The 15072-nt window shown below is 43.3% G+C and overlaps 1 protein-coding gene across 5 annotated transcripts in view; it reads right to left on the bottom strand.

The window, feature by feature from the left end:
- Positions 1-15072, bottom strand: part of ELK3 (ETS transcription factor ELK3) — a 204576-nt gene that overhangs the window by 39685 nt on the left and 149819 nt on the right. For all 5 annotated transcript variants that reach the window (XR_014083409.1, XM_081595343.1, XM_081595347.1 and 2 more), the window contains one exon: positions 1340-1548. Coding sequence is in view for 4 of the 5 variants with exons in the window: in XM_081595343.1 (XP_081451469.1) it covers positions 1340-1548 (209 nt within the window). In the remaining variant the exon portion in view is untranslated. The remainder of the gene's footprint in view (positions 1-1339; positions 1549-15072) is intronic.

The raw sequence follows: 15072 nt of genomic DNA, 5'->3' as shown, positions 1-15072 counted from the left end.
AAATGTGTAATCCTTCTGTCTTGAATTCCAAAGAGGTTGGCAGGAGGAAGGCACTAAATATAGTTCAGGAACTAATATTTAAATCAGTTTTTAATTCACCTTTCAACATGAATAGTAAAACCGGAACAAAGCTTATCCTTATTAGGACTCCAAATCTTTATGTCTATGAAGCTAAATATTCAGCAACAATAGCTCTACACAGAAATGGTCAACAATTACAGCCCTGAAATGATTACCCCTCAAGAGCAATAATTTTGCCCCAGCAGGCACATCAATTGCTTTTCCAGAAACGCATTATAGCTCACTCTGACTGTCCAGGCTTTGGAAACTATGCTGTGTTATCATTAATAAAGCACTCTGACTTATTTCCGGGACTTAAACATGAGAATGGTTTTGCTTTTAATTAGGGAGGTTTCCCATGAAGTCGCGATCCCCGAGTACCAAGCATTGTTCTAAGTGTTCCACATGTGCTGGCTTGTTTAGTTCTACACAGCAGTCCTGAGCCCACACTATTTGAGCCCCATTTTATAAATGAGGGCAGCAGGCACCCAAATGTTAAATAGCTTGCCCCAGGTACCGTCCCCTCCCCACCCTGGAAAAGCCTGTTTGAGTGAATCACAAACCAGACAGGATAAACAGACTTTCTCGAGTGTCCCATTCATTCTGTCCCTCTACCTATGACGGAGGCCCCAGAACCTCCCTGCATCTAATTTCTGTTGTGAGCAAATTTTTGCAGGAACCACAAAAGAAAATGCAGAGGCAACAAAATTTGACCCACGGTAACACCTAAAGGGTGGACCTCCCTGGAGGCTAAGTGATAAACAACTCTCCTGCCAATGCAGGAGATGCAGGTTCAATCCCTGGGTCGGAAAGATCCCTTAGAGAAGGAAATGACAACCCACTCCAGTATTCTTGCCTGGGAAATCCCATGGACAAAGGAGCCTGGCAGGCTACATTGCATGGGGTCGAGAAAGCGTTAGATACAACTTATGAGACTAAACAACAAAAACACCACCATCTAAAGGGCTGCCAGAAAAAAGTCCCTATAGCACGGCCTTTCTTAAACAGCAACCAAACTTGCATCAATAGCCCCTATTTGATGCCCTTCACAGTACACTCCCTGGAGAAGGAAATGGCAACCCACTCCAATATTCCTGCCTGGAAAATCCCATGGACAGAGGAGCCTGGTGGGCTACTACTGCACTGGGTCGCAAAGAGCTGGATATGACTGAGCATGCACGTGCGCCCACACACACTGTACACTATTTTCCGCTGTCCTTAGTGGACTGTGAGGGTGGCTCCCTCCCCATGACAGCCTCCCGAAACGGCAAAGGTTTACCTTGTCATAATAGTATCGCAGGGCTCTGCTCAGCTTGTCATAGTTCATGTTTGTTTTGTTTTTCCGGAGTCCCCACAGCTTGGCCACTTCTTCTGCTTTGAGGAGCTTGAATTCACCATCGTTGGAAGTCCAGCAGATCAGGTGCTCATGTTTCTGGTCCAGCAGTAACTGCAACAGGAACTGCCACAGCGTGATTGCACTCTCCATACCTGGGGAGGGAGGGCCGCGTCAGTGCAGCTGCCAAGGCTGGGGGCAGCACTCGGGTGGACACCTCAGCACCGCCCCCTACCCTAGTGAACCTCATCAAGTGACTGTCATTTCCATCCCAACCAGCCACTCTGAATCACATCTGGCTGCATGTCTGCAAAACAGCCACGATTCAGAAATACAGGGAAGCCCTGTGACCTCGGTATTTGCCACACACATCCCCGCAGGTGACAGGGTAACACTGGGAATGATATGAAAGAAATGATTAATGGACTGCCCCTTCCTAGAATCAGTCCTCATACAAACGATTGCCCATACAATGAACACGGTGTCTGTACCCATTCATCCTATCAACTCCCTCGCTGGTCAGCCTCTAGGCTGTTTCCTGGATGCAACACTGGAGCCCATAAGTGCGGTTATGTAGGGGCCAGGAGTATGCCAATAGGTGTGACTGCGTGAGGAGCTTCTCGAAGAAGGGACTTTGTTAGGTTACTTTCTGTATTCCCAGTGCTCTGATAACCCAGCCCATTGCCTGACTGATACATGCTTAAAGACCTGAGGAATCTTAGGTCTTTAAAGATTTAAAGACCACTTAAAGAGTTGGTCTCTTTCTCAGGCACTTGTCATGTTGCAGATAGAAACACCTTTTGCAGGACTTCCCTGGTGGTCTTAGATTCTGTGCTCCCAGTGCACGGGGCCTGGGTTCGATCCCTGGTCAGGGAACTAGATCTCACACGCCACAGCTAAGAGTTTGCATGTGACAACTAACGATCCCACACTAGGTAAATAAGACCCCACACAACCAAAAAAAAAAAAAACCAACCCACCACTATCACAAGCACAGAGATGGGAAATGCATTCTTTTCTTCACTATGAGAAGGAAGCCTATAAAATGTTATCTTTTCCCCTTGACTCTGTTGAGGACTTTGTAAATGCTGTTCCTCAGCTTTGGAGCTTGGTGAACTCCTACTCATCCATCACGACCCAGTTCATGTGGGACCTTCTCAAGGAAATTTTTCCCCACTCTCCCAGGCAGTTTCCAACTTCAGACATTTGAAGACTTTCATGGCAATGGGTACTGATTGTAAAAATAACAACAATGCCCATTTGTCTCATCAACAATTGCACATTAGGAAAGGAGAGGCGGTTAGGCTGGTCTCAAGAGCTTCATCATAGCTCAACTCTCATGACTGGACACGTGAAGTGCCCCGGGTTTTGATCTGGGAAAGATGTTGGAATGAGGAAGCCCAGGATGACCAGAGGGTGGAAAACTGGCTTCTGGCACAGACAGAAGCTTCGAAGGCCAGTCGTGAGGTGGGGACAAAGCCAGAGAGAAGTAGGGATCATGCTGTGATGCAAAGAGGAAACACTGAAGCCCCAGGAGGCAGCCAGGGTGACGAGAACAAGGGAGCAGTGAGAAACGGCGACTGCAGGAGACCCAGAAGCTGGAGTAACAGCCTTAGGGAGACTTAACTGTACCAATATTTTTGTCAACTCCACACCTCCTCTCCTGCATTTCTCTTAAAGGGGCAGCTTGCAGACTGATGAATCATTTTTCTCCCTTTCCACACGGGGATCCATGTGAAAAATACCTAGCTTTCCTATAAGTATTTATTTCCTTTCACATGTTCACTCAAAAGAACACATTTTACTGTTTCTATGAGCAACATGGGTTTCTCAGTTAAAGAGAAACAGAATAGTAATGTTCTTCAAATACCCATAGGGCACTTTTTATTTATGGTTCTTTAGAGGAGATATTCTTTTCAGAAATCAATCTTCACCACAGTGGCCACTAAGTCTGTAAGACAGTAAATCACCTCCTTGTTGGATCAAAACTGCCTTTTGTATCTCATGAGTCTCGTAAACACAACCACGGTGATAACACACGCAGCAGCCTGCCAGCTCCAGCTCCGAATATGAGCTTCTGATTATTTGAGGATGGACCACAGCTTTCTCCCCATCATTGGCACGAAGAGTCACTAACAGTTGTCTCAAATTCTTCAGTGTTTTCTCACCCAAACCCTTCAGACAGTAAGCTTTCAAATATCTCTAAAATTTTAAAGTGGATGCTCGGAGGAACTGCAAAGGGTAGAAGGCTGCCAGTGGGTTTGGAGGTCTGGATGGAAGGGATTCCCGGGTCGGTGGCTCTAGCCACTCACACCTCCCCCACCTCTGATATGAGCCATCACGTTCCAGATGGAACAGGAGGACAATGCAAACATCTCCATGTGTTTCACACTTAGTGCTTCTTCCAACCAGGACTCCCCAGAGCTTCTTGTGCTTCCTGGAATCCCTTCCCATGGCATTCCAACCCTGTGTATTGGCACCATGTGCCCCAGGCATAAATGATGAGGACCTCCTGCACAGTAGGCCGGATAAATGTTCTCAATCTTTCGCTCCTTCTCCCTTTCAAGTGACTGGGCAGCAGTGCCCCAGAATGGGTAGAGTACTTTCCCCCCATCCCACTGATATTTGGGGATGGCCACATTATTTGATTTGGCCAATGGAGTGATGAGCAGAAATGACAATGTGCCATTTCCCAGCTGAGGTCTAAGAGGCTTCCTATGTTTGCACGTTTCCTCTGTGTTCCCGTTACTACTGTGAAGCTGTGGCCCAAAAATGAGACACGTGGAGCCTATCTGAGTTCACCCCAAAGCCTGGAGCCAAGTCCCAAAAATCACAGTCTGAAGCAGTGTGCCTGAGGTCAACCGATGAGAAAAATAAACGTTGCTGTATACCAGTGACTCTCAGGCTGTTTGTTATGCAGTATCATAGCAGCAAGAGCTGACTATTACAATGTCTTAGTCTAAAAAACCTCTCTTTGCTGGGGTACAATATCTTTACACTGTAAACCTACACTCACAATCATGAGGTGTGTCTAGGCATGAAAAAGCATGTCATGCAGGAGGATTGGCCAATCCTGTCTTTACTCTGAGGGTTACAAGTGGGCCACATAAATCACCATGGGTGCTATGGCACGGCCTACAGCAAAGGTAAAAGGAGGAAAGAGGGAAAGAAAAGGGAGATGTAAGAGAGGGAAGTGAAAAGGCAGAGGAGCAAAGGGTAAGGACAAGGACACCCTCATCAGAGCCCTGTCAGATTCCTAGAATTGATGCCAAGGAGAGGCACAAGCGGAGCACCAGGAATCACAGAGCTGTCCCGCACACACACTCAGAGCTTTGGTGAGGCTGGGGGTGCTGAGGAACGTCCCCTTCCTGCCCCGTCACTCTCCCACATGGAGGTGTTGGAGCCAGGCTACTGCTGAGGGTGGGAGGATTCCCCAGAGGGTTGATGTGAATAACAGGGCTACACCGGAGGTGACTAAGCCATCTAGCCACTCCTGACTAAAGCATGACAAACCGGCCTCTGACAGCCCCATTCTCCTTCTCCAGCCCTTCAGCCACTCTTCCATGCTGGTGGATCCGCCAGCTTCAATGAGTGTGCAGTCACACAAGTCTTTACTGTGAGAAATCCAGCCACACATTACTCAGAGATGAGTCTCAAAAATATTTCCCCACGAGCTTAGCACATCTACAAACATCTGTCACCCACTTCTACACTTGGCAGAAGTCATGCTGGGAGACAGTGGGCCCCCCTTGGCCACTCTGGACCTCACCCTTCCCACCCTCTCTGGTGATGGAAATGGCTGAGTGTATGCAGGGCAGTGGGAACACGGTACGGGTTGGGGTACAGGGGTCAGCAACTGATCTCACCACCGTGGTTCCCACCACTAAGATACTCAGCGTTTCCTTGATTTTAGTTCCAACCTTAATAACTATGATTAAGTGTCGTCATTTACACAATTGTTTTCACATACAGTCATGCTTCACCCCTTTGCCAGCTACAAACTTTGCCCCCTCATGGACACGGCAAAGAAAAGAGTCTAACACATGACTGGGGAACACACTCTCCCCCCAACCATCAACACATATTAGCAAATTCATCAAAATTAATATATCTCTTACCAAAAAAAAAATTATTTTTAGTGTTTTTTAAAAAAATTCCTTGATGCCTAGAATCCTTAATAAAGTTAAGCCACGTTAAGACGTGAAGGTACAATCAAGTCCAGTGTATCTGGCTGCCATTATGAAGAATGTGTGTAATTCAGGCAGCATCCTGTGGCTCTTCCTAAATAAAAAGTTCAAGAAAGCACTGATACTTGAGATTTATGTTTGATACATTATTATACAAGCCGGGGTCTGCTTTAACTTAATATGTTTCATCAGCCTAGCTGATTTAGCTACATTTAGCTGACTTCCCACAACTCTCCACTTAAAATATGTAGAATACATGAAACAAATGCTATAATTTTCTTTAAAAATAAATTTCCCAAATCAAACTTTCAGCTGAGTAGAAAATGTTACTTTTTTTTTCCCCCCCTAGGCCCTATTTTGAATGGATAAAATTTTATCAGGTATGGTAATGCCATTCTTTTCTTTTTCTAAGAGTCTATAAAATTTAATGTTTAATATGAACACATCATCCTTTGAAATCTTAAAATCTCATGAAATAATTTGCTAGCTGCAAAATCATTGAATGATGGTTTTTAAATTATTTTTTAATTTCACGGAAAGCACATGATTCTATTCTTATTTTTATTTTTTCCTCTTTTTTCAAGGTTAAATTTTTATTGATTGAAAGAGTCTTTATAGTGCTCATAATGCCATGCTTAATGTGAACATTAAGCTCTGCACTTTTATGTTTAGGAGGATCCACTGTGAAAGCATCACTGCTCTTACAGGAAGAGGTGCCCTCCGCATTAGGTACCCTCTGTACCATCCCTGACTGCATCTCAACCCTGCCGCCCGCTGCAGATGGTTTCTCTCTCAGCACTTCTACTGGAACTAACCCAAGACCACGGTCACAGAGCTGACGAGGCCTCTTCCAGGCCTCTCCAGAGAACAGAGCTACCTGCTATTTGCCCCAGCTGTTCCTTCTCCTTTGTAATTTATAGCCTAGATATTGCCATGGTGGAGGATAGTTAGATCATTTAAAACAGTTTGTCAAATCTGAATAACACACATCCCTCCTTTGGAAGGAGCAGGAGGCAAAAAATTAATAGGTCCTCATGTGGGCAAATCATCTTCACTAAATATCTTATTATAGTCTCCCTTCAATATTAAGATGAAAAATGGATATAAGTGCTTCAAGGTTTACAGTTCTTATACAACCAGCTGATCGCTCCCACCCTACGCAAACTAACAATTAATCTTATATATGACACATGATACTTGGTTGAGAGACAACCAACACAGAAGTTATGGCCATGTAAGTTATTTTGAGTAAGATGTGTTTATAAGATTATACCCTACAAAGTGGAGAGAGACTCAATTCTCTCTCCACCTTTTTCAGTTTTTTTTGAGTATCCATTTTATGTCAAGACACTCTTTGGAACACTATTTGGAACACATCAGAGACAAAGGAGATGAAGACCTCTGTCTTTATGAATCTTACATTCTAATGGGAGAAGACAGGCCATAAACAACTAACATATGACTATTAAAACAATATTTTGGAAAAACAGTGTTACAGGGAAAGGCAACCAGAGCAGGTTAAGGGGGTAGGAGCCTGGGGTGTGTGAGCAGGTGGTCATGGAAGGCCTCACTGAGAAGCTAAGAGCTGAGAAATCTTTGTTAAAAAATAATTTTCAAAATGGGTAAAATCGTGGCTCTCCTACAGATATAAAATGAAGACATGTTAAAGATTTTATTTCACTCATTAGTCAACCAGGGAACTTGGCAGGTGTTCTAACAAGTTCAAAAAAGAATCTGAATAATAAGGGCATTTATAAATTAGGAATATTGAAATGAATGCACAAACAGGGGTGAGAGAGGAGTCAACTGAACTCTACAAGATAGGAGAGAATTTGTATACTATAGACAATAATTATTTTGGCTATCAGCTATCTCTAATTAACAGATTGTAAAATACCTTCCATAAAACCAGAATCACATCCTCCAGAGGAGAGTAGAGTCTAGACAATGCACAGCTTTTTTGTGGAAGCATAATTATTTTCTACAACTTGCAGCAGATGAGAGGGTGGGTGAACTGCTTCTGTCTACTTAGAAGGCTACACAGTGAGGAAGAGCAGATTCAGAGCCAGACTATCTGGGTTCAAATCTAAGTACCAGTCCTATTTGGCTGTGGGACTTTGGTTAAGTTACTTAACCTTTCTGTGCCTCAATGACCTCATAAGGAAAATGGAGATGATGATGATAAAAGTATCTCCCTTACAGGGCTGTTGCAAGGATTAAATGAGTTACTAAGAATGCACTTCAACTACACTTGGTACGTAGTGTTATTCCAAAGTTTACTATTATTTTTTAAGCAACAGAGAAATTTCTTCATAGATCATGTTGTGAGGATATTTGGCCTTCACCTAGCTCAAAGGCATCATTTAGATACTATATGCACCTTGGTTCTTTGTTCATTAGGCAATGATTCCACAATAGGCACTGAAATCCAGGAAGAATCTGCAGCTCTTTGGCGACTGTTGTTTATAAGGTGCCCTAGAATATGTTTATGTGGGTTTTTAAAAAGACTATCATCAAAAGATGAAAAAAGATCAACAGATACACACTACTATATATAAAATAAATAACAAAGACCTGCTGTGTAGCACAGGGAACTATATTCACTATCTTGTAATAATCTATATTGGAAAAGAATCTGAAAAAGAATATATATATAATGAATCACATTGTTGTGTACCTGAAACTAACACAACATTGTTAATCAACTATATGTTAATATTTTTAAAAGTCAAAAAACAGATTTTTAAAACTTCTGGTGGAAAACTCAGATCCCTGAACACATATCTGCTGCCTTCAGCTTAAGAAACCCTGGTTGTAAAATGCTTATCCTGAAGCTTCTAAGTTGTTTCTCTAGCAAAGATAGCCCTTGGGTTCTCACACCTCCCTTGGGACTAGTTCTGCCCTGATCTATCTTGTGCCTCTGGAGCAGGGAAGGGAGTTAAGGAGACAAGAACCATTGGCTCCAAAAGAGATAAAAGAAGAGCTCTAAAACGATGACCCAAGGGACAGCCATGATGACACTTCTTGTGAAGACAGAGCCCAACTGGGGAGCTCCCCAGGCTGCTCACGGTGGGGGTGGACCAAGCATGAAGAGCTTGTCCACAGCACAGAGAGGGAGCCAGGGACATTTAGGCAGACTCGGAGCAGTCACTTTCCACCCTCATTCTGTGTTTGCAACTCATTTTTTCTTTAAAGAACACAAATAGTATCCTTGATTCACTCTTTAATCTGGAGGGAGTCTCAAAGAGAAGGATGCTATAGACTGAATATACTGATCACTCTCATCACCAACGGTGCCTTCCTCTGCCCACTTTGTCAAATAAATGAATAAGACTGAGGTTAGTACAGGCCTCAGTCTGTGCCCTTAACCACTGTTACACCGCCTCCCACCAAGAGCAAGGAACTCACATCAGGATCAGGACTAGGAGCAGGCTACTGGAGAAGGCTTGCTAGAGGAGTGAGCTTGAGCAGAGCCTTGAACAAAAGGTTGAGAGGATTTGATCAAAGCCCCTCCTTCAAAAGCTTAAAGCTAGAGTTCTGTTCAGAGGATGCGCCCATAATTTCTCCCCTTTCCTTGTTAACATTTAGCTTCTGTTGGGTCATAACAACCAGGTTCTGGTACAGATTTATAATTCATGGAGTTGTGTCATCAGGAGAAAGTCTTGCCGTAGGAGAGCATTTGAAGTTCTAGGAGGTGGAAGGCAAAAACAGAACACTCTTTCACCTTCAAAAAGAAAAGGGTAAGAGGAGAGAGTAAGAGTACATCATGAGAAACGCTGGGCTAGAGGAAGCACAAGCTGGAATTAAGATTGCCAGGAGAAATATCAATAACCTCAGATATGCAGATGACACCACCATTATGGCAGAAAGTGAGAAGAACTAAAGAGCTTCTTGATGAAAGTGAAAGAGAAGAGTGAAAAAGCTGGCTTAAAACTCAACATTCAGAAAACTAAGATCATGGCATCTGGTCCCATCACTTCATGGCAAATAGATGGGGAAACAATGGAAACAGTGACAGACTTTATTTTGGTGGCTCCAAAACCACTGCAGATGGTGACTGCAGCCATGAAATTAAAAGACGTTTGCTCCTTAGAAGAAAAGTTATGACCAACCTAGACAGCACATTAAAAAGCAGAGACATTACTTTGCCAACAAAGATCCGTCTAGTCAAAGCTATGGTTTTTCCAGTAGTCATGTATGGATGCGAGAGTTGGACTATAAGGAAAGCTGAGACCCAAAGAATTGATGCTTTTGAACTGTGGTGTTGGAGAAGACTCTTGAGAGTCCCTTGGACTGCAAGGAGATCCAACCAGTCCATCCAAAAAGAAATCAGTCCTGAATATTCATTGTAAGGACTGATGCTGAAGCTGAAACTCCAATACTTTAGCCACATCATGCGAAGAACTGACTCATTTGAAAAGACCTTGATGCTGGGAAAGATTGAAGGTGGGAGGAGAAGGGGATGACAGAGGATGAGATGGTTGGATGGCATCACCAACTCGATGGACATGAGTTTGAGTAAACTCCAGGAGTTGGTGATGGACAGGCAGGCCTGGCATGCTGCAGACCATGGGATCGCAAAGAGTCAGACACAATTGAGCGACTGAACTGAACGAAAGAGGAGAGAGGCAGAAGTTCTGCACCATGGGCAGGGAAGGGGTGGGAGCAGCCAGTGATGGCTAAAGTCCAAAGCAAGAATCAGTGTGGAAGGAGGCCTGGACGAGACGACCATGTAACCTGCCTAGAGACAACCTCCAACTCACAAAAAACAAAGTCCACCCAAGACCCATAGATACAAACCAGTGGTTACCAATAGGGAGGGGCAAGGAGGAAGGGATAAGATAGGACCACAGACTACTGTGCACAAAATAAATAAGCATGGGGTGGAGACAAGATGGTGGAGTAGAAGGACATGAGCCTACTCCCTCTCATGGAAACACCAGAATCACAACCAACTGCTGAACAACCGTCAGTAAAATAAATGAGCTACAAGGATGGGATTGTACAGCACAGGGAATATAGCCAATATTTCTTAATAACTACAAATGGAGTTTAACCTATAAAATGTTTAATCACTCTGCTGTACACCGGAAACTAATGTTGTAAATCAACTATACCTTAAGCAAAATAATAGCTAAGTCCATCCAGTAGCAGAGGTTACTGTGCTCCTTCAAACACCACCAAGCCTCCAGCAGTGGCCAGGCTGCCAGGAGAGTCAGTCCCAACCCATGACCACCAGCATCACCTTGTCACCCTGCACCAGAGGGCTCTGGTAAAGCTAATGCCTCAGGGACCATCACCTTGCACAAGTCCAGGAGCTCTAGTGATTCTGTATTTATAATTTGTGGGGGCCTGTACAAAGAGGATTTCTGCAAATTGTTTTAAACTTCAGCACCACCCCTCCCGAAACCTAGTCCTGCCCCCACCCCTTCTCAGGCTGCCTCCTCCTGAGAAGCTGTGCTCCTCTTCTTGATGGCAGTCATTCTGCCGCAAGGTGGCGCCAGACATCCTAACGTGAGACGGAGCTGCACAGAATTTGTATGCAAAGCCTGAGGTGTCTGCTTCCATTCTTAGAAGCTGAAATACCCACTTATTTGCTCTTCTTCCTATCTGTGGCAACCTAACACTTCTCTTTGCATGTTTCTAGTTTCATTTTTTTTTAAGCTACCCTGAGGTGGAGTTTAGAGGGTTCATAAAAATTGTCTTTGGAAAGCTTATATACTGTGAGAACTAGAGAACTTTTAGCCAACTTATAAAAAACCAGTTAGAAATGAGAAAGCCCAAGGAAAGGAGAAAAACTCCTGCGAAAGAAATAAACAAAGTAGGTGTTCAGCAAGTTCACATCTTTTTACTTGTTAAAACTTGCACAGTTAGAGAAGTCAGGATGAAACTTAAACACTTAGTACCGAAAATTCTCTGAATTTCAATTCCTCTGCCCAGAATATCTACTAAGTGTTCTGTAGAGAAATGTCAGAAACCATTCCATTAAAACAAAAGCAAAAACCTGTACTTAAGGCAGGGAATTGGAAAACAACAATTTGTACTATTTGAGGTCAGCAGTAACTTGGCACAGAATAATTTTAGGGCATTAAGTCAATAAGGATTAATATTTGGTAACTGAGCAACACAAACGGAAGTCTTTTTTATATTATTTTTGAGAAGGTGAAGCTAAGATTATTGACATGTATTTTCAAAAGACATTTTAATTCTTGTCAACCACTGTATGTAAAAAAAATGCTAATAATCTGTGAGGCTAAATTCATGTCCCTCAAGGCTCTTTTTATCTATTAAAAGTGTTTATTTCCTCATTCATTCTGTGACTATCTGCAGATTGTCCGTGCTTTAAAGAGTAGGGTGTGTAAGCTAAGTCCCTTCAGTCATGTTCAACTCTTTATGACCCTATGGACTGTAGCCCGCCAGGCTCCTCTGTCCATGGGATTCTCCAGGCAAGAATACTGGAGTGGGTTGCTGTGCCCTCCTCCAGAGGATCTTCCCGACCCAGGGATAGAACCCAGGTCTCCTGCACTGACCCTAGCACCACCTATGAAGTCCCCCTTAAAGAGCAGAGTGAGCAAGAAAAGAGGGAAGGCAGTCATCGCTCAGCCTTTTATTTTTTTTAAAATACCTTTTGCAGTTCACAATGTTTTTCAAATCATTCTGAGGACAGAGAAAGATTTTTTCTGGGGAAGTCACTGATAGCCACTATAATAACAACATCTGCTGTTTACTGTGCATATAATCCACTCCTCTTTCCTTCTGAAACTGTATTGTCTGTGGATATATAGGAAGCAACTCAGTTGATTTGCTGGTGACTTTTATAGGGTGAATTTCCTTTGGAAAAGTAAATGGATGGCTACGTTAACTCCAGCTGGGAAAGTAGGTTCCAGCCATTCTACTTGCTGCCACATCTGTATATTCAGGCCATGTCCCACCATTTCCCACCCCACCCATCCCCACCACTGCACATCCAGTCCTAGCTCACCCCACATTTTCAGACTAGGCCCACATGCAGATAAGAAAGGGCCTATTCTCACTCTAGGTTGCCTGGCATGGATGGATACCCCTTGGGTCTCTAAATTTGGCAACATCTCCAAACTTCTTAATATTCTTGGTACTGAGTTTGTTCTTCCTGTGCCAGAAGAGGAGGTGGTGATCAATCCACAGGGTTAAAAAATAAATAAATAAAGTAACTGGTTGTCCCAGAAGCACCCACCTATTTCTCTGCACCTGAAAGAAACAAATGGGTCGATCTAAATGAGATGGTGTATAGAAAAAGCTCAGCACAGTGTCCTGTACATTGTGAGCCTTCCCCAGGGCTTAGATGCTGCCTGTATCTGTGCCTTCTGTGAACAAGCCTCCCACCGATGGAGCTATTTCTTGTTGGCCATCAGATCCCCTGGAGAAGGAGATGGCAACCCACTCCAGTATTCTTGCCTGGGAAATGCCATAGACAGAGAAGCCTGGTGGGCTACAGTCCATGGGTCACACGAGAGTTGGACATGACTGAGCAACTGAACGATGACAATCGCTACATCAGTGTCATCTAGCAGTTCCAGCACAGCAACTGGTAAACAATGGGCAGTCAATAAAAAAGTATCATGAATCTCAGTTTCTTTCCCTTTAAGATAGGGACTGTAATATCTGACTTCAGAGACTCTTCTATCACCTGCTGAAGAGCCCAGACACAGAAGAATTTTATTTTTCTCCTTTTTTCTTGGGAGAAAGATTGACTTGCCCACTTCTCCGGCATCGCTCCACATGGCTTCCAACCAGGTAGCCACACAAATAGTGTATGATCTGTAGCCCTCCACATATATACACATCTCCATTTAATCTCTTCTTTGAAAACATCAGACACAATTTTATTGGGCAGTTAAAGGAACACAAGCCTGCTAGATCAAAGTGGCCAACTGGTCACCCAGCCCTCCCAAAGTGGGGCTGTAGTTCATTACAGCCAATTGGTTAACCACATCTACCTCCCTTGTGTATCAACATGCCCAGAAAAACAGACTCAGAAGTCCTGGGCACTGCAGAGAAAATCTTTCCAGGTAACCAACAGTATTAAAAAACCAGACTACATCTTGAAAGATAAGTAGGGCTATAAAAAATCAGAGGTTCCTACAACCTGGGACACTCCCCAGGTCCCCCCATAGAGTCTCACAAAGCCCAGGCTCTGCTGACAATGCCTGTTCTTTAAACAGATGGATTGCTCCTTCCCAGACATTTTTGGACTGAAACCCGAACCTTCACTTTCTTTGCAGTTGTTTTTGTTGTCGGCGTTGTTTTCGAGGATCTTAATTCTGCCTGGAAGCACATCTCCCTCCAGCTCTCATACTTGCTAACATTCAGCTTCCTCTTCTTCTGCAGGTTGTAGGCAGGAAACTGGAAAATGGGCCACAGGAAACCTGGCCTCCTACATCTGTCCCACTTTGTAATTGCAGCTCTGGTTTCATTTTGCCTTGTGTGTCAGCTCTGTTTTAACCCTCAACACAACGGCCAAACTCTGCTTTCTGAAAGAACACTGCTACGCCTATTGCCCAAGGAAACTCATCGAGACTTTTTTCCTTCCCCAGAGTAATTAACCGTATGAATTCAACATGGAAAAAAAATTCTAAGCAAATTCTCCTAACAGTAGTCATTTGGATCAAAAGTCATATGGAGCTAGAAAAATGATTCATTCAATGTGATAAAACTACTAATAAGTCCCCAGTGAAAATTTAAGACCACTTGATAGTACTGTACACAGAAGTTATTGTATATCAGGATGATTACTAGCAGCCCAAGGCTGTCAGATGAATTCTGACTTTTGAGGCTTTGATAAGTAACGTATGAAAATAAATTATAATTATCCCTCATTATAATTTCTCATTATGATGCTATTTCAGATTACGTTCTTAACCATACAGCTATTAGGTTGAACCATATGATATTGTTTTCATGGGTCAAAAACAGTTAAATACCAGCAATCTCCTATAGTCAACCTAAAACATACAATTATTAATATACTCAGAGAATAGATATACACACACACACAGTCATTTCCAGGGCAGTATCTTCCTCCTGTGTTTGGTCCCTGGACCCTTTTTGAGAATCTAACATTCTCTAGTGGGGGAAAAAAGATATATTTAGATCCTAAAGATAATTGCTAAATCTTAGAGAGCCCCATTCTAAAGGAAATGTTAGCTATATCTTCCCCCACCAGCAATACTGAGTATCCATGGAATTTTCAAGAATAGGGCTTCTACCAAAAAACCACAATTTCTTCTTTAAAGAGGAACTTTTTTTTTTAACGTTAACATGTGATGAACATGTTACATACCAGGCATTATACACGTTATCTAAATTGGATACTCCATGATTTAATGAGGTAGAATAAGATGCTCCAGCCACAGGAGTATTGTGGGAAAACAGAGACTCATATCCAGGTGCACCTGGGTTCTGAGTCCAGCTTCTTAATCACCACATACAGTTCTCCCAGCAGAGGTTTCATTT

This window comes from Giraffa tippelskirchi, chromosome 4, assembly GCF_054371585.1.
Source record: "Giraffa tippelskirchi isolate mGirTip1 chromosome 4, T2T-mGirTip1v1.2.pri, whole genome shotgun sequence".
Lineage (NCBI taxonomy): Eukaryota > Metazoa > Chordata > Mammalia > Artiodactyla > Giraffidae > Giraffa > Giraffa tippelskirchi.
This window is presented reverse-complemented; position numbering and strand designations above follow the sequence as displayed.